Genomic DNA, 23,822 nt, shown 5'->3' with positions numbered 1-23,822 from the left:
AGCATCGAAAGTTTGTCACTCTGTCCCTCAGCATTAAAGGGAGGAAGTGGACAGGAGGCTGTTCCTGAGCTCAGAATAGTTTTCACTAAAATCACGCACATCAAAGCTCGAGTAAAACTCATTGAGAGATTTGTGCAAGCTGCTGGTCTGCCTGACTTAACGATGATGTAACGTACGATCAAATCTTTACTACTCACGCTTCTGTTCTGAAGCCCCAGCGTGGTTTTTCATTACGGTCTCAGGAGGAGCCTAGGTTTTTCGAGCTCCGTCTCAGTTTTGTCCTTGAACCACGGCCTGAATGCCTTCGAGTTTCTCACTGGTCAGGTCAATAGGCTTCTCTATGCCTTAGAAGACAAAACGGGTCCCGGACACTTGGTGAAAAGGGCTCCAGGAAGGCAGGAGCCTAGCCGTGCCTGGCCTGGGGCTCCAGGAAGGCAGGAGCCTAGCCGTGCCTGGCCTGGGGCTCCAGGAAGGCAGGAGCCTAGCCGTGCCTGGCCTGGGGCTGAGCCTCAGACAGACACCACTGGGAGTAGAAATAAACACAACTACAATATGGCTTTTGTTGGGTGGGAGAGGAGGGAGAGGAAAAAGAACAGGGGAGAAAAATCAGCATGGGGGGTGTCAGAGACCTTTGTGGAGACCGGAGATACACAAAACACACCATGATACACATGTACTGCACACCCACACACACATACACAAAACACACCATGATACACATGTACTGCACACCCACACACACTATGACATAACTGTATGTTCCACCATAGCAGAAGAAAATCCATTAGTGAGCTAAGACATTTCTGCTTGCCAGGAGTCTGGACCATGCTTTCCTACAGGCTTTCCCTCGAAACAAGGGAATAAGTGCTGGGTCACAATTCCATATCGGAATAAAAAACCATCAAAATTCCACAATGGAATATAAATAAGGATAGTAGTGGAACGAGTGATGGCCACCTTCGAACAGGAATCCCATTCAAAAACATGTGAAGTGCTGCACGACTGTGGGTAACATAAACACATGTCTATGTGTCTGTCTCTCTCTCCCGCTCTCCTTAACACATTCTTTCCGTTTGTCTCCTCTTTTCCCCTTTTATACAATCCTGCAGTTCCTTCCCTCTGCAGCTCTCTCACTCCTTCCCTCTCTGTGTGTGTGTGTGTGTGTGTGTGTGTGTGTGTGTGCCCACGTCAGAGCCCCCCTCTCCTTCCCGTGAATGTCCCTTGCCCCATCTATCCCATTGCCATAGGATGTGTGAAAAGGTGCCAGATGGAAATGTTCCTGTATGTAGTGTATGTGCGAATAGTGAAAATCACTAGTGTTCCTGAATGTAGTGCATGTGTGAATAGTGAAAATCACTAGTGTTCCTGAATGTAGTGCATGTGTGAATAGTGAAAATCACTAGTGTTCCTGAATGTAGTGCATGTGTGAATAGTGAAAATCACTAGTGTTCCTGAATGTAGTGCATGTGTGAATAGTGAAAATCACTAGTGTTCCTGAATGTAGTGCATGTGTGAATAGTGAAAATCACTAGTGTTCCTGAATGTAGTGCATGTGTGAATAGTGAAAATCACTAGTGTTCCTGAATGTAGTGCATGTGTGAATAGTGAAAATCACTAGTGTTCCTGAATGTAGTGCATGTGTGAATAGTGAAAATCACTAGTGTTCCTGAATGTAGTGCATGTGTGAATAGTGAAAATCACTAGTGTTCCTGAATGTAGCGCATGTGTGAATAGTGAAAATCACTAGTGTTCCAGAATGTAGCACATGTGTGAATAGTGAAAATCACTAGTGTTCCAGAATGTAGCGCATGTGTGAATAGTGAAAATCACTGGTGGTCCTGAATGTAGTGTATGTGTGAATAGTGAAAATCACTGGTGGTCCTGAATGTAGCGCATGTGTGAATAGTGAAAATCACTAGTGTTCCAGAATGTAGCGCATGTGTGAATAGTGAAAATCACGAGTGGTCCTGAATGTAGTGCATGTGAGTAGTGGAAATCACTAGTGTTCCTGAATGTAGTGCATGTGTGAATAGTGAAAATCACTAGTGTTCCTGAATGTAGTGCATGTGTGAATAGTGAAAATCACTAGTGTTCCTGAATGTAGTGCATGTGTGAATAGTGAAAATCACTAGTGTTCCTGAATGTAGTGCATGTGTGAATAGTGAAAATCACTAGTGTTCCTGAATGTAGTGCATGTGTGAATAGTGAAAATCACTAGTGTTCCTGAATGTAGTGCATGTGTGAATAGTGAAAATCACTAGTGTTCCTGAATGTAGTGCATGTGTGAATAGTGAAAATCACTAGTGTTCCTGAATGTAGTGCATGTGTGAATAGTGAAAATCACTAGTGTTCCTGAATGTAGCGCATGTGTGAATAGTGAAAATCACTAGTGTTCCAGAATGTAGCACATGTGTGAATAGTGAAAATCACTAGTGTTCCAGAATGTAGCGCATGTGTGAATAGTGAAAATCACTGGTGGTCCTGAATGTAGTGTATGTGTGAATAGTGAAAATCACTGGTGGTCCTGAATGTAGCGCATGTGTGAATAGTGAAAATCACTAGTGTTCCAGAATGTAGCGCATGTGTGAATAGTGAAAATCACGAGTGGTCCTGAATGTAGTGCATGTGAGTAGTGGAAATCACTAGTGTTCCTGAATGTAGCGCATGTGTGAATAGTGAAAATCACTAGTGGCCCTGAATGTAGCGCATGTGTGAATAGTGAAAATCACTAGTGGTCCTGAATGTAGCGCATGTGTGAATAGTGAAAATCACTAGTGGTCCTGAATGTAGCGCATGTGTAAATAGTGAAAATCACTAGTGGTCACTGAAAAGTTATCCCAGTAATTTACTGGGAACTATGTCTGAAAAGGTCTTAATATTGGGCCTACCGACTAAGCAAGTTAACGTTAACTAGAATGATAGAGGGTCCTTCTACTGGAGTTAATTCAAACCTTAACCTAACGTTTGCACCACATGCTCCAGGGTTCAGAACGCGACAACGATGGACCGTCGTATAACGTTACGGCAATGAATTGCATCTACCGTAAATTCCGGACTATAAGCCGCGGCTTTTTCCCCGTTTTTTGGCCCCTGCGGCTTATATAACGGTGCGGCTTATCTATGAATTTTTTCAGAAAAAAAAAAAAAAAAAAAAGGAATTCTCTCTTCTTTAGCACTCTTTCTAACTATAAATCCACTTCTGTTTTAATTTCCTCTCTTGCCCTCTTTTCACCACACCGCGGACACTGTGTGCACTGTAAAAAAAACACAGGTGGTGTTGTGTTATGTTGTTTTGTTGAAATGTTAATAAATGGGAGCTTCCTCAAACAGCCATCTCTTTCCCGACAATCCCCTCTGTGCACGAACCCTTACATATGGTAATTAAACATTAAAACACAATTAAAAAAAAAAAAAAAAAAAAACATTAAAACACCCGCGGCTTATAGTCCGGTGCGGCTTATATATGTAACAAACAGGCAATTTTGCTGCTGCGGCTTATACTCCGGTGCGCCTTATAGTCCGGAATTTACGGTAGTTACTCATGAAGTTACTCACTACTTGAGTAGGTTTTTTTTAGGATACTTTTGTTTTTTTGGTAAATATATTATAAAGTAACTGTACTTTTACTTGAGTACCATTTTTGTTTACTCTACCCACCTGGAGTGGATAATGACTCGAAGCCTCCAGTCCTACATCACCAAGCGCCGGACACAGGAGTTACCGGTCTCTCACTCTCTCACACACCATTTCTCTGCCCTCCCCTCCCCCCTCAGTGCCCTTCTGACTACACAAGAGGTGTTAAAATAGCGACGTACGCAGAAGGGAAGGAAATGGACCCAACTGAGCGTGATTTGAGATGCCAAAGAGACATGGCAGGAGGGTGTGTGTGTGTGTTCCTCCTAACCACAATCACTGATGTTTCCTCCAGCTCCAGTCAAACAGAAACCACCAGCTCATCCTACCTCTGCCCTGCCCACACACTCCCTTACTCGCTCACTCACTAACACACACACACACACACACACACACACACACACACACACCTCCCTATGTGTTCAACTCTACGCTGCTTCCTTTGTCACATGCATCCACCCAACAGTTAAGCCAATGTTACCAACGCACACAGAAATAAGGAAGATACGAGTGTAAACTAATGGCATTATTAATAGACGGGTCTACATTAGTAAATTAGTAAACATTAATAAAATAAATGGCAATATGAAATCACGTAATATTACAAGAAAAACTCAATTGCAATACACTATCAATATTGTTGACTAGTCCCTATCAATATTGTCAATATTGTTGACTAGTCCCTAACCCAAGATAAGTAGGAAGGACAGTAGGATTAATCCATGTGTGGGAAATCCATCAACAAATCTCAACAACGGAAACCTGTTATGACCAATGTTCAACCAAAATAATACGCCTTTAGATTAAAACAATATGGATTATATTTTAGGCCATGTCCACACGGAGACGGAAGCTATCTTTTTTTTTTTCATTTCAGAAAAGTTTTCCATAAACATGGAAACGTTTCAAGAAATGTGTGTATCCACATGAAACCACTGAAACCGCTGTAGAATAACAGAGAAAGACAATCTCGTCAATAATGGCATACAACCTCTAGGGGCGCACAGTCTATAATGTGTATCTCACTGTAGCAGCAGCTTAAACCCTTGGCTTTGCGGGGAGGTTTGCCATGTCAATGAATAAAATGATGAAACCTACAGTATACAGGCAAATGCAGAGCTGTTCAGCAGGGCTGATGGTCTCCCTGTAGCCTACAATATAGAACGTTAACTATCGGTGACATTCCTGATATCATCCACTTCCATGATCTTTAGACATGTTGCAAACACATCCCAGTGTATTGGCCGCTCCTGCACATCACAGCACAGGCTAAATGATGCAACATAAATATACATTATATAAACTCATGGCATAAATGTGTTTTTATTGGAAAAAGTCGCGTCAAGTAAGCTAAAGTCTTGTTGGAGTGGACACGAGCGGATATCACAGACATCACAGTGCAACCGCGTGTTCCTCAAACCTCTCACTTCCCTATTCACGTTGTATTTACGAGGGCTATATATAGGGCAAGAGAGTATGTCCGTTACACTCAGGGTTTACATTTCATTTCATTTCATTTTGTCCAATATTAAAATATTCCAGAATTGCATGTTGTATTAAAAATAAATATAATTTCTATCTAACACGTTAAGCCTGATTTAGTTTGTGTTATTGTAAAAATGTAGCCGCCGCTAAGCCTTCTGGGAAATATCCGATGAAGGGAGGGGAGGGGTGGATGGGAAGAGTCAGCTGTGTGGAGCCCTGAGGATGTTGTAGGCTACACGCTGTTCTCCGTGTCCACTTGTTGCTGACGGTGGTAATAGAGGAGCATTATATTTTGCTGCAAGATCCCCACTGCTGTAGCACGAACGTTACTGCCATGATTGTTATTGTTGCTGGTGGAGAGAGGTGGGGCTATGGCGTCATCGTTTCAGGAAAGATGCGTATGGGTTGTAAACACGGAAATGCAAGGGTGGTGTCTTCAGATTTAATCACTCTGGGACCCGTTTTGAAAAATTAGCGTATACTCCCAGAACGTATAGTCCCAGAACGCGGTTCCATCTGGACGAAACGTCTATATGACAAAAAACTTTAGCGGATACACCTAAACTCGTTTCCGTGTGGACATGGCCTTACTCAGACACCCCATTTGCACCTGGTTTTTAAATGTGACCTGTATCCGGATAAGTTCTCTTTAAAAACCAGGTGTAAATGGGATATAAGAGCTCTTCAACCGTTTTCTACATACTGTATATCTAAATGCCATTCTGATAGCGCAGGCTGAGAGCAGAACAGAGTGTTTTCCCAAACATCATTCCCTTTCCTCCTGAATTCCTACTTGCAGATTCCGGTATTCCCCAGCAAATGCTCAGGGCCATCAGAGGCTTGTCACAGCATTCCCAACCCAAATCCCACTCTGTCTCTGTGGCCAAAAGTTGGGAGTTCCAGAAATATTCAGCATTTGCCCGGACTGAGGGAATGCCGTTTGGGTTCTGCCGAAGCGTGTTGAACTGATAAGTGGTGGACTGTATTGTACGTCTAATGCATTGAACTGAGCTACGCTTGCAAATTATTTTTAGGATTTTGTGTCATACGCAAACCAAGGAAAGTATTGTAATAGAATTCAGTATGTGTGTGTGTGTGTAATTGCCAATTTTTTTGACACTGCCCAAAATGTTCTGATGTGGTAAACCTTATCTGGGAGATAAATGGGGTTTAGTATAACAGTGAATAATTATTTATAAATACTGGTCTGCAGGTCTGGTACTATCTTGTACTGCATGTACCGAGGACAATGTCAACAGAAATGCACTTTGTGACAGAGTTACATCATTGGGCTAATCCAAAAGTTGGAAAATGAATGGGGAATGAAATCCCTTAGGCCCCATGCCCAACCCGGAAGAAGGTGAAGAAGGACTAGCGGAATCCTGTTTCTTCAGAGAGAGAGAGAGAGAGAGAGATCATGAATGTGTGCGTATGTGTGCATATGTGTGTGTGTGTGCGTGCGCGCGCGCGTATATGTTTCTGTGTGTGTGTGCGCGTATGTGTGTGTGCGTATGTGTCTTTGTGTACATGTCTGTGTGTGTGTGTGTGTGTGTGTGTGTGTGTGTGTGTGTGTGTGCGCATATGTGTCTGCGCAATAAGAAGTACATTCGGGGTAATAATCCCCAGTCTGTTTGCTTCTCCTGGCTCTCAGGACAGGAAGCAGAAACACCTGCAAGTGTGTGTGTGTGTGTGTGTGTGTGTGTGTGTGTGTGTGTGTGTGTGTGTGTGTGTGTGTGTGTGTGTGTGTGTGTGTGTGTGTGTGTGTGTGTGTGTGTGTGTGTGTGTGTGTGTGTCTGTGTATGTGTGTGAGAGAGAGAGAGAGAAAGTGTGGGGAACACTGAGGTGGCTGTTGTTTTCATGCCAGCCATCCGGATGCCCTCTCTGCCCACTGCTCTTTTTCATTCGTCTCTACTGTGTGTGTGTGTGTGTGTGTGTGTGTGTGTGTGTGTGCAAGAGAGTGTGTGCAATACTGCAATCCAGGTGCCAGCTGCCTCATCATCGGTAGTGACAGGGTGCGCTCTGTCCACAGTTTGCACACACAAACAGGATTCCAATAGTCCCACTACATAAGAGTGCCAAAGTCACGCCTTCTTCCGGGTTCGGCATGGGGCCTAAGGGATTTCATTCCGCATTGATTTTCCATAGACGTTTCATAAAATGCTTCTAAAAAGAGTTTCACTTGGACAGTCCAAGTGATTCAGGTATATTCAGAATCATGAGAGACCATAGAACATTTCACTCGGATAAAAAAAAAAACTAAAAAATGAATGAAAAAAAGTGTGTGTGTGTGTGTGAGTGAAATGTTCTGTCTCTCGTGATTCTGGCTATAGCTGAACCACTTGGTTTGTCCAACTAAAACGTCTGTGTGAATGGAGAATTCACTTCCTCAGGCCCCATGGGCAATCTCGCGACTCCATCAAGAAACACAGCAGGTGTACAGCAGTTTGATCAAGCGCCTCAGTGCCGGGTGGTGCTGAGGTCATAGTGAAGCAGAGGTGATGGAGGTGAGGAGGTATTACAGGAGACCTACTTGGTGCAGTCATTGAAGAGCTCCTTACAAGGACTCTGCTCCAGCCTCTCCCGACACCCAGCAACCACATCCTGAGGTATGTCTGGCAGATGGGCTGCCGACTTGGGGAGAGAGAGAGAGAGAGAGAGAGAGAGAGAGAGAGAGAGAGAGAGAGAGAGAGAGAGAGAGAGAGAGAGAGAGAGAGAGAGAGAGAGAGGTAGACAGAGGGGGACAGAAACAGACAGACAGGGACAGAGAGTGAGACATGAGTCTAACACAGGGATGGGCAACTTTAATGATATAGATGGCCACAATGTTCTCCCCTCACCACCAGAGGGCCAGATTGTGACCGTGCACTTGCACCAGCAGGATACTGTAACCCCATCACTCAATTACCCCATTATAGCTACTACTTTGGTGAAAAGAACGAAATATACTGATGCTTAACCCTAAAAAAAGTCACCACAATACCATTGTAACTAACCCGAAGATATTTTACCCTCTATCACTAACGTCGGGTGAAAATCACCCGAACACGTAGCCGGTAGAAAAAACCATGAATGGGAGCAGGGAAACAAACCTACATTCAATGACGTCAGTGAGCATCCTGAAGGTACCTAAGGACCCGCCCACCTCAGACAGCAGCAAGACAATGAAAATCACGTGAATTCAATTGTCCGGGTGAAAATCACCCGACGTTAGTGTTCTAGAGTTAAAGTTTATTATACCAACATTTCTATTGTACATATTCAAATGCATTTAGTAAGGGATGGGCTAGGGCTACCCTATCGAAAAATGCGGTAAAGGGGAGACTTGTGGGTACACAGTACCCATTCTCATTCAGATATCTTGAGGTGAGAGGTTAAGGCACCCCTTTGAAAATGGCCATGCTAGTTTTTCCCTCATCAAAATTTTGCCTAACTTTGGAGCGTTATTTAGCCCCCTTCCCGACAAGTTAGCATGACATGTTTGGTACCAATGTCTAAAGTAGCGATACTCCCGTGAAAATCAGGAGTGCTCGCAGGTATGTGACATCATGCTTTCTGTGTTTTCCCCCTAACCTCGAGGGGCGTACTGAGTGATAACGGGTGATGGCATGCGGGCTGCCAGTTGCCCATCCCAATGCCTGCAGACAGCAGTGGCTGCAGACTGTATAATTTACTATTGGTTCCTGCAGCACTGGACTTGTCAAGGCTAAGGTAACAGAGAGAAGAATAGAGAGAGAGAGGACACAACATGGTTATCAGTCTGCCTGTGATCCTTTATGGGCCTTTTTCACCTCAGCCATTTTGTGTCTAGAAGGCAGGAAGAAACGCATTACAAACACAAGCAAAACTTCCAATCCATTCAGGTGTTCCAGTGCACCCATGTTTACTTCCTGCCTTTTAGACACAAAATGGCTGAGGTGAAAAAGGCAGATAGCTCCATTGGTAGAGCATGGTACTAACACTGCAGACAGGGGTTCCGTTAATACTTGAGTCACCCATGCCAGGAACGTGTGTGTGTGTGTGTGTGTGTGTGTGTGTGTGTGTGTGTGTGTGTGTGTGTGTGTGTGTGTGTGTGTGTGTGTGTGTGTGTGTGTGTGTGTGTGTGTGTGTAGGTATGTATGTACAGTATGTATGTGTATGTATGTATATATATATACTGTGTATATATATAGTATATATATATACTGTGTATATATATACAGTATATATATATACACACACACACACTGTATATACAGTATATAATATGTAAGTGTATATATATATATATATTATATACACACACACACACACACACACACGTGTTTCTGTTTTCCGGTATTTGCCGGACTTTTACAGTTAAAATTAATCAAAGTCCGACAAATTAAATTATCCAGGACACCAAGTTCGGTGAAATTATCTCCCTCTAAACGCAATTTGAATTCTAATAGGCTCAAATTAAATGTCCACATATCTCCTTCTTTTAAATAGCCAGCCTAAGTGAATATTTTTATGATGTGTATGTATGTCTACCTTATGCAATGAAACAAACAAATGTTCAATTAGGATGCACGCAATCTGATTGAATGTGCGCCTGCTACCACGCCTGTATACCGACATGCAGAGACATGAATGGAACCTACCCAGCAGATCTAACATTACTGGCAATGCTGATGATAATGTTATTAAAATAGGCTACAGGCTATTTGTAGATAGGGCTTTCATATTGGAGTTTCCTTGTCTAAATTAATGAATGGCAAATACTAAAATGCAATACTAATTAAAATCGCAAATACAATTACATCTGAAACAAACTAGGGAATATTATTTGAAAGTTTGACAGTTTGATCATACTTTATCATATGATCCATCCACTTAACTCATTGAGTGCCAGCCACTTTTGGAGAACGGACGCTCCCAGTGCCAGAGTTTCAGAGCGTTTTCAGTGATTTCTCGAGGCCCACAGAATATTGTATGATATTACTATGTAAACACAGAACACGCACAAAGAACGAGGAGACTCTCTTCTATCATCTGCAAAAAAAAGTTTATTGATCCCATTTTCCGTTCTTTAGTTATGAGCCGGAGAAGATAGCTTGATTTAACGAAAAACAGCAATTTTTTTCTAGAAGCTGAGATAATGAGCCTTTTGTGAAATTAAACATTTCAAGCACATCATTGACTCTGAAGCTAATATTTTCTGATATAATGACACCTCAAAAATAATTTCCTTCAATAAAAGAGTGAAAACAAAGGAATTTTGTTTGGCCAAATAATGTGTTTTAGCTGCAACCAGCAGCGCTGGCCCCTGCGTGCGCAGACCCTACACACCTTCTTGCTGGTCTTGATTTACTGCTGGTGGGCATCAGATAGCCTATTCTAGCTTGTTTGCTCTCTATGCATCGAGCCTGCTGCTGCCTGGGTCTGTGTGTACTGTCAATGGTTGTATGCTGTAGTGCCCTGCGTGCCCCACCCCCCTCCTCCTCCTCCTCCGTGGTGGGAGGAGTGTCTCTGCTGCGGTTTGCTCTGAGTTTGATCTGCACTGAAAAGTCTGCTGCATCCCCCCGCTTTTTTACAGCGTGTCCTCGGCTCCCAGCTGAGAATAATGTCACTTTTCAGAAAGACGCTGGTGTCGCCAACTAAATCATATGGATGGGCTATCGCAGCGGACACAGATGGGGCTCAATTGTGGCAGCAGATGACTGCTGTTCACAGGCACAGCTAACGTTATGCTTCAAGCATATCGATGCGATTTCCGTTTCCTCATGACTTCTTCTCTCTTTTCTCCTGGCCTTTGTCTAATCGGGAGAGCACTGTCGCCACCTAAGGGTTCTGTAAAATAGGTTAGACACATTCAATAGCTCCCATATTGTAAGAGGCGATGTAAGAGGCTTAGATCGACATCCCCCCGTCAAAAAACGCAATTGACGAACATGTTCGTCCTTGGCACTCTACGTTACTAAACGAAATGACGAACATGTTCGTCCATGGCACTCAATGAGTTAAAGGCAATGAACATCAGTTTGATTAAACATGTGACTTTACATATCGTTGTTGCTAGGTGAAGAACCTCGAAAATGTAAACCTTTTATCCAATGGCTTTTGAAAAGGTTTCATAAACCCAGGAGTTGTAGAATTTTTTCAACCTCTAGAGTCTAGCCGAACATGTACGGTAACTCTTTAACCATGAAAGTCACAATATTTTTGAGTTACTCTAAGGATTTTACCCAACAGCGACGATTTGTTAGAGATCAAAATGACTTGATTATTGTAATATTAATTGTGTCCATGTGTCTATCTGTCTGTGTGTGTGTGTGTGTGTGTGTGTGTGTGTGTGTGTGTGTGTGTGTGTGTGTGTGTGTGTGTGTGTGTGTGTGTGTGTGTGTGTGTGTGTGAGCGCGTGCTTGCATGCGTGCGTGCGTGCATGTGTTTTGGTGCTTTACCCCATTATTGAAGTATGTGTCTAAAACATTCAGTCCATAGTCCCTCCTCTTCTCATCCGGAGCTAGCTGGTACACGGCCTGTCAATGAAAAAGAGAGGCTTCGTAAATTGTGAGCTACCACAGCCACACAGGGGAGTCACCCTCATTCAGCATAATCTTCTACATTCTTATTCTTATCACTTCTCCATAAATAAGTTCAAAGAGATGGACAGCAGAGGGAGGAAGGAAGGTTAAGACAGAGAGAGCAAATGTAAATGAGTGCGAGAGAGAGAATTCAGGTTTGTTCTCTCATATAATCAATAAAACAAATTAAAATAGAGATTAAATAACCCCATCTCAATCAAGGAAGCAAACTGTGCACTGCAAACCGTGTTTGTCTTCACGCTTCGCCCGTTACATCTGTCACCTGCCAGGATGACTCCTCATATTTAACACCTGTTACATCTGTCACCTGCCAGGATGACTCCTCATATTTAACACCTGTTACATCTGTCACCTGCCAGGATGACTCCTCATATTTAACGCCCGTTACATCTGTCACCTGCCAGGATGACTCCTCATATTTAACGCCCGTTACATCTGTCACCTGCCAGGATGACTCCTCATATTTAACGCCTGTTACATCTGTCACCTGCCAGGATGACTCCTCATATTTAACGCCTGTTACATCTGTCACCTGCCAGGATGACTCCTCATATTTAACACCCGTTACATCTGTCACCTGCCAGGATGACTCCTCATATTTAACACCCGTTACATCTGTCACCTGCCAGGATGACTCCTCATATTTAACACCTGTTACATCTGTCACCTGCCAGGATGACTCCTCATATTTAACACCTGTTACATCTGTCACCTGCCAGGATGACTCCTCATATTTAACGCCTGTTACATCTGTCACCTGCCAGGATGACTCCTCATATTTAACGCCTGTTACATCTGTCACCTGCCAGGATGACTCCTCATATTTAACGCCTGTTACATCTGTCACCTGCCAGGATGACTCCTCATATTTAACGCCTGTTACATCTGTCACCTGCCAGGATGACTCCTCATATTTAACGCCTGTTACATCTGTCACCTGCCAGGATGACTCCTCATATTTAACACCTGTTACATCTGTCACCTGCCAGGATGACTCCTCATATTTAACACCTGTTACATCTGTCACCTGCCAGGATGACTCCTCATATTTAACGCCTGTTAGATCTGTCACCTGCCAGGATGACTCCTCATATTTAACACCTGTTACATCTGTCACCTGCCAGGATGACTCCTCATATTTAACGCCTGTTACATCTGTCACCAGCCAGGATGACTCCTCATATTTAACGCCTGTTACATCTGTCACCTGCCAGGATGACTCCTCATATTTAACACCTGTTACATCTGTCACCTGCCAGGATGACTCCTCATATTTAAGGCCTGTTACATCTGTCACCTGCCAGGATGACTCCTCATATTTAACGCCTGTTACATCTGTCACCTGCCAGGATGACTCCTCATATTTAACGCCTGTTACATCTGTCACCTGGCAGGATGACTCCTCATATTTAACACCTGTTACATCTGTCACCTGCCAGGATGACTCCTCATATTTAACGCCTGTTACATCTGTCACCTGCCAGGATGACTCCTCATATTTAACACCTGTTACATCTGTCACCTGCCAGGATGACTCCTCATATTTAACACCTGTTACATCTGTCACCTGCCAGGATGACTCCTCATATTTAACACCTGTTACATCTGTCACCTGCCAGGATGACTCCTCATATTTAACGCCTGTTAGATCTGTCACCTGCCAGGATGACTCCTCATATTTAACACCTGTTACATCTGTCACCTGCCAGGATGACTCCTCATATTTAACGCCTGTTACATCTGTCACCAGCCAGGATGACTCCTCATATTTAACGCCTGTTACATCTGTCACCTGCCAGGATGACTCCTCATATTTAACACCTGTTACATCTGTCACCTGCCAGGATGACTCCTCATATTTAAGGCCTGTTACATCTGTCACCTGCCAGGATGACTCCTCATATTTAACGCCTGTTACATCTGTCACCTGCCAGGATGACTCCTCATATTTAACGCCTGTTACATCTGTCACCTGGCAGGATGACTCCTCATATTTAACACCTGTTACATCTGTCACCTGCCAGGATGACTCCTCATATTTAACGCCTGTTACATCTGTCACCTGCCAGGATGACTCCTCATATTTAACACCTGTTACATCTGTCACCTGCCAGGATGACTCCTCATATTTAACACCTGTTACATCTGTCACCTGCCAGGATGACTCCTCATATTTAACACCTGTTACATCTGTCACCTGCCAGGATGACTCCTCATATTTAATTTCACCCCATCGCACCATCATCATAGATTGTGTTTTTGGTCAAATATGGCTGTAGGTTGCGACCATGTCCCTTAGAAAGCAGCCCTGGCAGAGAGGAATGGGACTGAGGTAAGACCTCTGCAGAACCAATAGCCCACATCAAGCAGTGACATGTTTTGTGTTTGTCTCATTTCATGCAGTTATGTGATTGAGATATGTGTGAGAGAATGTGTGCGTATGTGTACGTGTGTGTGTGTGTGTGTGTGTGTGTGGGTGTGTGTCTCTCAGTGTATGTACATACGTACGTATGTGCCCGCCCGCCTACCTCAAGAGAGACTAATGTAGGTTCTTATTAAATAAGCATGATTTCCCCCATTTTCCTTTCTCGCATACCTCCAGGGGCCTCGACACAAGCCTGGGCCTGTGTTGGCCGGCTTACCCAGGGGACCTGCCTCTGACGTGGGCTTGACCTCATGGAGCGAGTGCATAGAGGAAGGGGAGGGTGGGGTCCCTTCTCTCTCCGACAGCCCGTCTAAGTCCCTAATGAAGCGCCCCCCCCCCCCCCCCCCCCCTCCCAACTCTGACACTAGCCCCCCCGGGCCCCCACCCCACTGCCGAGATCAGGCAGTGGGGCTTTCCTTTCCTCTCCCATTGCTTGCTCCGCTGCTGGCCCCGAATCAGGCCTGTCCCATAAGGGCAGGCTGAGAGTGAAAATGAGAAAGAGAAAGAGCAGGGGGGGGGAAGGGGGACAGACAGTGAGGTAAAAAAAGGAGGTAAATAAAATAAAAAGGTTTGATGTGAAAGAGAGAGGTATATAAGCAGAGCAATGCTCTCTATGGTCAATAGGCTCATTCTTAAATCTTACCACAGCATCCATAAAGTCGATGCAGCGCTTCAGCTCTGGCCTGGTGTCACAGTACTGACGGAATAACAGCCGACCAATGGGCTGCCTCTCACATAGACTGCTGTAGTCCCTCTCTGAGAGGGGGAGAGGGAGAGAGAGGGGGGAGAGAGAGAGATAGGGGGAGAGAGAGACAGAGAGGGGAGAGAGGGTGGAGAGAGAGGGAGAGAGACAGAGAGAGGGTAGAGAGAGACAGAGACAGGGGAGAGAGACAGAGAGATGGACAAAAGAGCATAATTATAATTTATCTGAGAATATGCTGAAGAAAACAAAAACAAACACACAGCGTGTGTGAGACACATGCACGCGCATGTGTCTCTGGCAGCTGGCCCTGGTCTATTAGGACTAATGGTGTCCATTTGAGTCATATTTCCTCTGGTACCAAATGAGGAAGAAGACCCAGGACGTGTTCCATCACTGGTTGACAGTAAGGACACACACACACACACACACACACACACACACGCACACACACGCACACAATAAACATACATACAAACAAAAAAATAGGCCACAAAACATTGACATGATGCACACGGCACATGCACACTTGTGCAGGGAAGGATGCCTGGGATGAAAGATTGTGAGTGGTGACAGCAACAAGACAGCACAGCCTCCAACAGCAAATCAAATCTTCACAACAGCCGCTGCAGCTGCATCCTTTTAGCCACACAGCATTCCCTCTGCACTCGCAGCTCACTGTACCACATGTCACACTCAAACTTGCCCCTCAAACCACCACAAAACCAAACTTACCACTATGGTGAGCACAGACAGAGTAGTACAGAGTACAACACAGAGAGAATTGATATTTCATGGCCTCCTTTTCCTCTCTGTGACCACCGCTTTTTTTTTAAAGATGAAGAACAGTGATGTCATCAGTGATGGTCCCGAGCAATTGGATGTCACTGATGACGTGACCATGTATATGACATCATCAGTGATGTCACTCGAGCAATTGTGATGTCATCATGTCTATGACATCATCAGTGATGTCACTTGAGCAATTGCGATGTCGTCATGTCTATGACATCATCAGTGATGTCACTCGAACACTTAATCAGTGATGCGAAGTTGAGCGTGCGCATGCCAATAGAGCAGGCGAGCTACGGGCAAGGCCGCATAGCGGCCGACCTGCGTGTGGCGTGTGGCGAGCCCGTGCAGCGGGTAAAAAGTCAACATCTATGGCTAATGCATAGCAAACATTAAAAACGCACCAGTTTGTATTGTATGTGAAATTAAAAGGGAGGGGGGAGGGAACAATAGCATGAAATAGGACCCCACCAAAGGGGTCCACATGAAACAGACCGGGCAAGCTGTCCATCACCCCCAACCTTAGTCACCGCTCACTAATCATTTTTAACCTCATCAAAGTAGCCCAGAAACGGGTCCCAAATAGTTAAGAACTTTCTAAGCGAGTTGGTTCTCAAGAACCTGAGTCTCTCCATCTGTATAACAGAAACCATGTCCATCAACCATACTTGAAAAGAAGGTGAAGAGGAGGACTTCCATTCCTTCAGGATTAGTCTTTTGGCGACAGTTGTCCCCAGTGTCAGAGATTGTTGCACAGCTGTAGGGAAGTTCAGAGAGGACTCCGAGCAGCCGAAGATGGCGAGTTCCGCCTCTGGCTGCAGGATTATTTTGTAGGCCTTAGAGTACCAGTCAAATACTTTGGCCCAGTGTTAGTGAAGGGCAGAACCAGAAGGCATGAGATAGTGTGCCCTCTGACACATGACATCTGTCACACAGTGGTGAGACAGAAGGGAAGATCCCGTGTAGTTTCTGCTTGGAGTAGTGAAGACGGTGAGCGACTTTAAATTGGATCAGCTGGTGTCTGCTATTAACTGAGCAAAGTTGCACCCCAGACAAACTCCTTTCGCATATAATGTCAGATAAATTAATACCAAGTGCCCCCTGCCACGCTTCTCTAATATTCTCAGTAGAGGCTGTGTTGCGGTTGTCAAATAGACATACAAATCTAGAGATAAGATGCTTGCAATGAAGAGGGCTCAGTAATACATCGAAAAAAGCATGCTCAGCTGGGAGTGCTTCAAAGGGATGAACCTTGGATCGAACGTAATCTCTAGTTTGCAGGTATCTGAACCAGTTTGTGCCGAGCAACTCAAACTTCCTCTTCAGTAGATCAAAAGATGCAAAATGACCATCTATGTATAGATATCTGATGGAAACCAGCCCCTTCTCGCTCCAGGCATGGTAGTTTTTATCTGACCATGGAGCCAAGAAAGAGTGACTGAAACAAAGCGGTGTATGGACAGAAACATCTGGTAAATTCAAAACACTCTTAACTTGGTTTAGAATTCTGAGAGAGTTTTTTGTAACAAAACCCAAATTTTGTACAGTCCCAGGCCTCTCTAACTTAGAAAATAACATGGCTGGCAGAGACGAGCCGGTAATAGAGCTTAAATTTAACCACTTTATTTTGAACCAGCTTATTTATCAATGCACACAGGAAATAATTTTTATGTTATCACAAAAATTTCAAACAAATTCAGTGTTGCCAATGTGTAATAAATATGGCGTGCAGGAACTTTAGGATTTGTCTGTTTGATTGGCTGTAATGAGTGTCATTCGTAGCGCGCTCCATTATCAAGGGACATATCGATATATTTATTGAACCATTTTCTTTTTGTATTGATGAATTGTCTATCGCCGATATATATTGCTATTGATTTATCGGCAAGCCCTACCATGAAATACCGTATACCGTGATATTTTGGTAGATACCATACCATGAGGTTTTTTAGTCTCATGAGAGACAGAGATGTACACACTATAGTCAAAGTGCCAATATTTTATTGAGGACACAGAGAATAGGAAACCAACGTTTCGGCAGCAAGCTGCCTTCTTCAGGGTATATACCATACCATACCGTATCGTATTGTGAAATTTCATATCGTTACATCTCTACTAGTGGGACACATGTGAAAGTTCCGTCAGTGTAGCGGTGTCTGACAGCCAGCCTGCCCGGGCCAGCAGCTGACTACCATGGAGACGACTGAAACCTTTTGCCGAAATATCAATTACAAACGTCGTGCGACTCTTATTTCTGTCGAGCGACACTTCTCAAAAACGGCGCCCTACCATAAATCAACCTTCACTGAGATCTTAAACAGTATCTTGCCTTCAGACGGAGCGCTTTCACCTTCGATCTAAGATTTATGAATCCGCTTTGGTGTTTCCATATCGGCCGTGTTCAGCTGTACAGTACTCCCTCATAATTGGTAAAAGAAATACTGTAGTAGGGTAGGTTGTATCATGTTATGTCTGAAGAAGAGCAGTAGCTCAAAAGGTCACAACAACTGTGGGATGGCTATTAAATGAATGAAAGGGAGCTACAGTGTGACCTCCTTTCCTTCCTGTTTGGCGCATTCACACCAAGCATGTTTTGAGCGGAGTGTTTACTCCTTTAGTTCAGTTCATTTGGCATGGGGAAAACAAAGGCATTTGAATTTGGGAGGCACCAAATTCGGCACTGAGACGCCTGAAAATGAGAGGCTCAGTCCTCTTGCAAGCCAACTGCTGTGTGGTTCATTAGGAGTGAGACTGCAATGGTAGCAACTACAGGAAATGACCCCAAAACGCATCCTTTTATGGGTATAAGGAGTCGGAGGTTGACATCTGATAGCCAAGACGTCACTCCTACTTGGAAGACACCCCATAACAAAATGAACCAAGGGCAAACCCAAGTCTCTCTCGAATGATGTTCAGCAAAGGAAAGTTACGGCAAATAATGCAGGCAAGTCCATAATACTTATCTTTAAGTAGAGGGATTAAATTGAGATTTGTTTCTCCCCTCAAAATCTGTAATCTCATGGGATGACAGGTTGATAATGAGGCATTTCCTTTGTCATTTGAAACAGCGGTTCTGAAGTTGACTCACGCCACTTTGGAAATCGCAAACAAACTACCAAATCAGTCATTTCATGACTAGGCTATATAGGCTACTACTGCCATCCAAAGCTGAACAAAGAATGCCAGCAGTTACTGTATGCAACGTGGAGCGTTGTCAGTAACTCCATTTGAAAATCTGTCAGTTTAACGCGGTCTTCATTATAGGCAACGATACATGCCTGATGGAATAGTAAAGGGCTAATCATGAATCGCTGGGAGAGACTGTTCAATTCGGCATACTACAACATAATAAGCCGCACCTATCTCCATAAAATATCCACCTTTAGCCTGCTGTATTGCCTGTCAATCATTTCCTGCCTGTTGTGCGAGGTGCGCTGTCTGTCCATGGGCTGGATTTTCCCCCCGACTGCGTTGACGGATAACAATTAAGAGACTAGTTTGGCTCTCTGTGTCTGCGTGTGTGTGTGTGTTGCTTACAGTGTGGCAATATGATGTTTGTACAACTCACTCTCTCCCTTCAAGTCATTTCATTATCTTCAGCTCTCCCCTCCTCTCATACAGTAGTAGGCTATCCTCTCCCTCTCTCTCTCTTTTTCCCCATTTGACTTTTTATACCATCGTCGGACCATATTTCAATTAAAAACGTGCTCTCCTCCTCTCATCATGTGCTACTAGCTACCGCGGCTCATTTGTCATTGTTTCTCTGACAATAGCCTAGCGAAACTTCCTATATTTGGTCCGAAAGTCCAAACTATCCCAAAAATGCTTTCACACTGCAAACAAACATTCAGCTGTTTGGTCCAGACTAGGGATGTTCATCAATTATCGAAAATCGATAATTGATCGTTAAGGATTGGAATCGATCCTGTGGCATTTGGATCGATTTTGTTATTATTAAAAAAAATAAAAAAAAATAAAAAAAAATTGACTAGGTTTGGGTGGAATTCGTTCCTCCTCGCCCCACTCCATTGCACAGCCGACTAACATGAGGTGGAGCTTCATATAGTCTCTAGTTTTCTGGCTGGGCACCGGCCTTTGTGCCAACAAAACTGTTTTAAACATGGGGAATTCACACCGGCATGCGCCGGGGACAGCAGTGTTGGAGAGGAGACACATTGAAATAAAGAGTTCATTGAGGAGAACACGTTGTCTTTCGTATTTTCTGCCATAGGCATTCATTTTGCAAAAAAGAAAAAAAAAAAAAAAAAATGTAAATTGAAAATTTTCTGAGTATTAATATGATCTATAATCGATAATTGATCGTTAATTTTCACCGATTATCGATTTTGGAAAATTTTCAAAATGAACATCCCTAGTCCAGACCATAGTCCGGGGGAGGTTTCACGGCTGTTATTTTGGTTCAAATCAAACTAGAAAGTCCGTAAGTCTGGACCAACCGAGGTAGGTGTGAAAGCGCCCTTAGTTTTGGTAGCCGAATAGGTAATATGCAAGCTAACTATTCAAACAAACAGTGGCAACAGTTTTGTTTGAAGTGTCTTGCTGAAGAACAAGTATATTGTCAGGATCTTACATGATGGTGCCTAGGGCTGGGCGATAAAACGATAACAATATATATCGCGATAGAGACGTCATCAATACAATAAAAATATGGTTCAATAGGGACGTTCGATAGAGCGCTTCCCTCTGCTCCGTGGCTCATACAGCCAATGTACCTTGTTTGATTGATTGATTTGCAGATTTTTTATTTTTGGTCATCCAAACACCATGTACAATACCTCTTTTTCATATAATCAAAACAATAGATATAACACATTTTACATGGATCTTGACCAAAAAAAGGTATGGGCTGAAGCTAAAAGCTTATTTTGCCCACCCTATTCACATACAGCACATGACAAAGAAAGAAAAACAAGTGTGAATCTTTATAAGAAAAGAAAACAAAAAAGGAGAAAAACAAAAAAGAACATGCTTCCTGCTCATACTTTATAATGCATATTTAATAGTTGTACATGATTTATTTATTTATTTATTTATTTTTTACTTTTTTTTTTTTTTTTACTTTTTTTTTTTAAATTGTCTTTGTTTATTTATTTATGTATTTATTTATTTATTTATTTATTTATTTTATTATTTTTTTTTTTTTTTTTCCATCTTTTTTTCCTGCTTCATGATCCATAAATAATAACAATAATACATGATTAATCTGCTTCATGATCCATAATTATGACTATAATACATGATTAGTCTGCTTCATAATCCACAAATAATGACAATAATACATGATTAGTCTGCTTCATGATCCACAAATAATGACAATAATACATGATTAGTCTGCTTCATGATCCACAAATAATGACAATAATACATGATTAGTCTGCTTCATGATCCACAAATAATGACAATAATACATGATTAGTCTGCTTCATGATCCACAAATAATGACAATAATACATGATTAGTCTGCTTCATGATCCACAAATAATGACAATAATACATGATTAGTCTGCTTCATGATCCACAAATAATGACAATAATACATGATTAGTCTGCTTCATGATCCACAAATAATGACAATAATACATGATTAGTCTGCTTCATGATCCACAAATAATGACAATAATACATGATTAGTCTGATCCACAAATAATGACAATAATACATGATTAGTCTGATCCACAAATAATGACAATAATACATGATTAGTCTAGCTCTCTATACCTACTTATCGTCTTGTTTTTAAACAATCTTTTGAATGCACTGATCGAACCACACATCGTCAAGTCCCCCTCACAGGAATTCCACAAGCCTACCCCTTTCACAGACACACAGTGTTGTTTAGTGTTTAATCTTGCCCGTGTTGTTTCAAAATTGCCAGTGCTTCTAAGATCATACTGGGTATTTTTAATCTCAAACAGCGTCTGAAGACATTCTGGAAGTAAATTATGTTTAGCCTTGAACATTATTAACAAGGTTTGAAGCTTAACTATATCCCAGAATTTTAATGTGTTTAAGTTTATAAATAAGGCATTGGTAGGCTCACGGTACTCTGCTCTTTTGATTATTCGTATAACTCTTTTTTGCAAGATAAAAATTGGCTCAATGTTGGTTTTGTAAGTGTTTCCCCATATCTCCACACAGTATGCCATATATGGGACTATAAGGGAACAATATAGTAGGTATAATGAGTTTTGGTTCAAGATGTCTTTTGATCTGTAAAGTATAGCAATGGTTTACTACAAGTGACATGGAAACAGTCAATCATTTAACAGACAAACTCCGAGTGCACCCACCCCCTCTCATAAACAGCCAATCATATCCCTTAACATGGGCAGTGCTAGTGAGTGACGCGAACAGCAAGTTTGCACTACACCACCATGGTGAAACGCAACATCAGAAGGAGATGAGTGGGAGAAGATGTGATGTGGAGGAATTAATTGTCAATAAAAGGGATGCCGAAAGCAGAACACCGTTGTAAACGTTACAAAGAATTTGTAACGTTCTATTAATAGACTGCGGGCTTGTGTGTGTCACAAGCCCGCAGTCTTATGTGCCCAGGACATTAACGTAATGCGGGCAGCTCATTCACTGATTCACCTAACGTTAACCCTACAATCCTGAAATACACATTACCAAACGTTTTTTTTAGAAGAGAGGCAGCTTTACGACAGTCTGCCCTGCTGGAAAGTGGTGTGGTTGTAATTGTAAACATGGAGCCAGTGTGACCGCATGAAAATAAAACGTTTTTACGTCGTGGTCCACAAGTTAACATAACATTGGTGACGAGGATGATGGATTCTCTGCTCTCACCCCGTTCCTCGCCCTGCCTGGCGAGCCGCCGATCCCGTGGGTTCGCTGGCATGAATCCTTTGAAACGTTCATACTAGGGCTAGCTGATGCTAACGTTGAAAGGAAGAAAGCCCTGCTGATACAAAATCTGGGCAACGAGGGACAGCAGATTTTTCGTACTCTCGGACCCGCTCCTAATATGCGGACTGTGTCACACTGCACTCAGAGCATGTATGTGTGTGTGACAAATTACCTGTGTGCCTTGACAATAAGGTGGTTCAAAATAAAGTGGTTAAATGCAACCTTTTCCTCGTATGTTATTTTTATTAATAAAAACGGGTCATTAAAATGATCAATAATTATTAGGGGTGTCACAATATATCGTCCCACGAAATTTCGCGATAGTAAAACGTCACGATATGTATCGTTGAGATGAAATCTCATATCGAGAGAATTTTTTTTTTTTTTTTCCAAAAATAGACTAAGAAACGTCTTTGTTTGTTGAAGTTCAATGTGTGGAAAGTAGTTCAGTTGAACAAGTCTCTGAAGAGACACATGAGAAGTTATACAGGAGAGAAACCATTCAATTGAGTTTCTGGCAAAACTGTTTACTTGACAGGAAAAACTGAAGATGCATAAAAAATAGATTAAGAAAAGTCTTGTTGTTTGAGTTTGAAGAAAAACTGAAGATGCATAATGAGAATTTATACTGCTGAGAAACCTTTTAGTTCAAAGTAAATCTAAGTGACGGTGTAACTCATTCTATTTCAAGATAAGCCTTATCTCCAATCTCATGTTTTTTCTAGTTGTTATTGTAATAACAATTTCCCACAACAGCATGTTTTGTATTTGTGCATTTCAAATAAAATACTACTTTTCCAGTCATATATTGTCATTATTCAAGTTTAAAAAAATATTGTTAAAATCGTATCGTATCGTATCGTTATCGTGAACCCAGTATCGTGATACGTATCGTATCGTGAACTGAGTGTATCGTGACACCCCTAATAATTATCGATATCAACTGATATGAAATATTTTATATCGATATACTTTTTAACTATATCGCCCAGCCCCAATGGTGCCTCTAAGCACCAGTGTGCCCTGCCAGCCCGGCACCAGTTAAAGGTTGGATCCCACCGCCCTGCTGAATCAGAGCAAAACTGGACACTCTCTGACAAACACAATCCTATTTGCGTAATAAAATTACAAATCTGTTATAACCTGTTGTGCAATACTGTCTGCTAAGGGAGTACACCACGTTTTTAAGGTCAACTTACCCATTAGGAAGGAACATCAACACCAAAAGCATCCATGAGTTCCTGGGAGATCACTTGCTCCATTCAATCCCAAGTATATTCTTTACGCTCACGTCAACCTAATAATGCTATGCCAACTGAGGATGAATGCACACACC

At 42.7% G+C, this 23,822-nt stretch overlaps 1 protein-coding gene across 1 annotated transcript in view; it reads right to left on the bottom strand.

The window, feature by feature from the left end:
- Nucleotides 1-23,822, bottom strand: part of grk4 (G protein-coupled receptor kinase 4) — a gene marked incomplete at its 3' end in the record, with an annotated part of 85,658 nt that overhangs the window by 26,914 nt on the left and 34,922 nt on the right. Inside the window, exons 3-5 of the mRNA XM_083655482.1 lie at nucleotides 14,750-14,862; nucleotides 11,538-11,615; nucleotides 7,649-7,749 (exon numbers count right to left, since the gene is read on the bottom strand). Of these exons, the coding sequence (XP_083511608.1) occupies nucleotides 7,649-7,749; nucleotides 11,538-11,615; nucleotides 14,750-14,862 (292 nt within the window). The remainder of the gene's footprint in view (nucleotides 1-7,648; nucleotides 7,750-11,537; nucleotides 11,616-14,749; nucleotides 14,863-23,822) is intronic.

The sequence above is a fragment of the Poromitra crassiceps genome (genome assembly GCF_964638095.1).
Source record: "Poromitra crassiceps genome assembly, chromosome: 19".
Classification (NCBI taxonomy): Eukaryota; Metazoa; Chordata; class Actinopteri; order Beryciformes; family Melamphaidae; genus Poromitra; species Poromitra crassiceps.
This window is presented reverse-complemented; position numbering and strand designations above follow the sequence as displayed.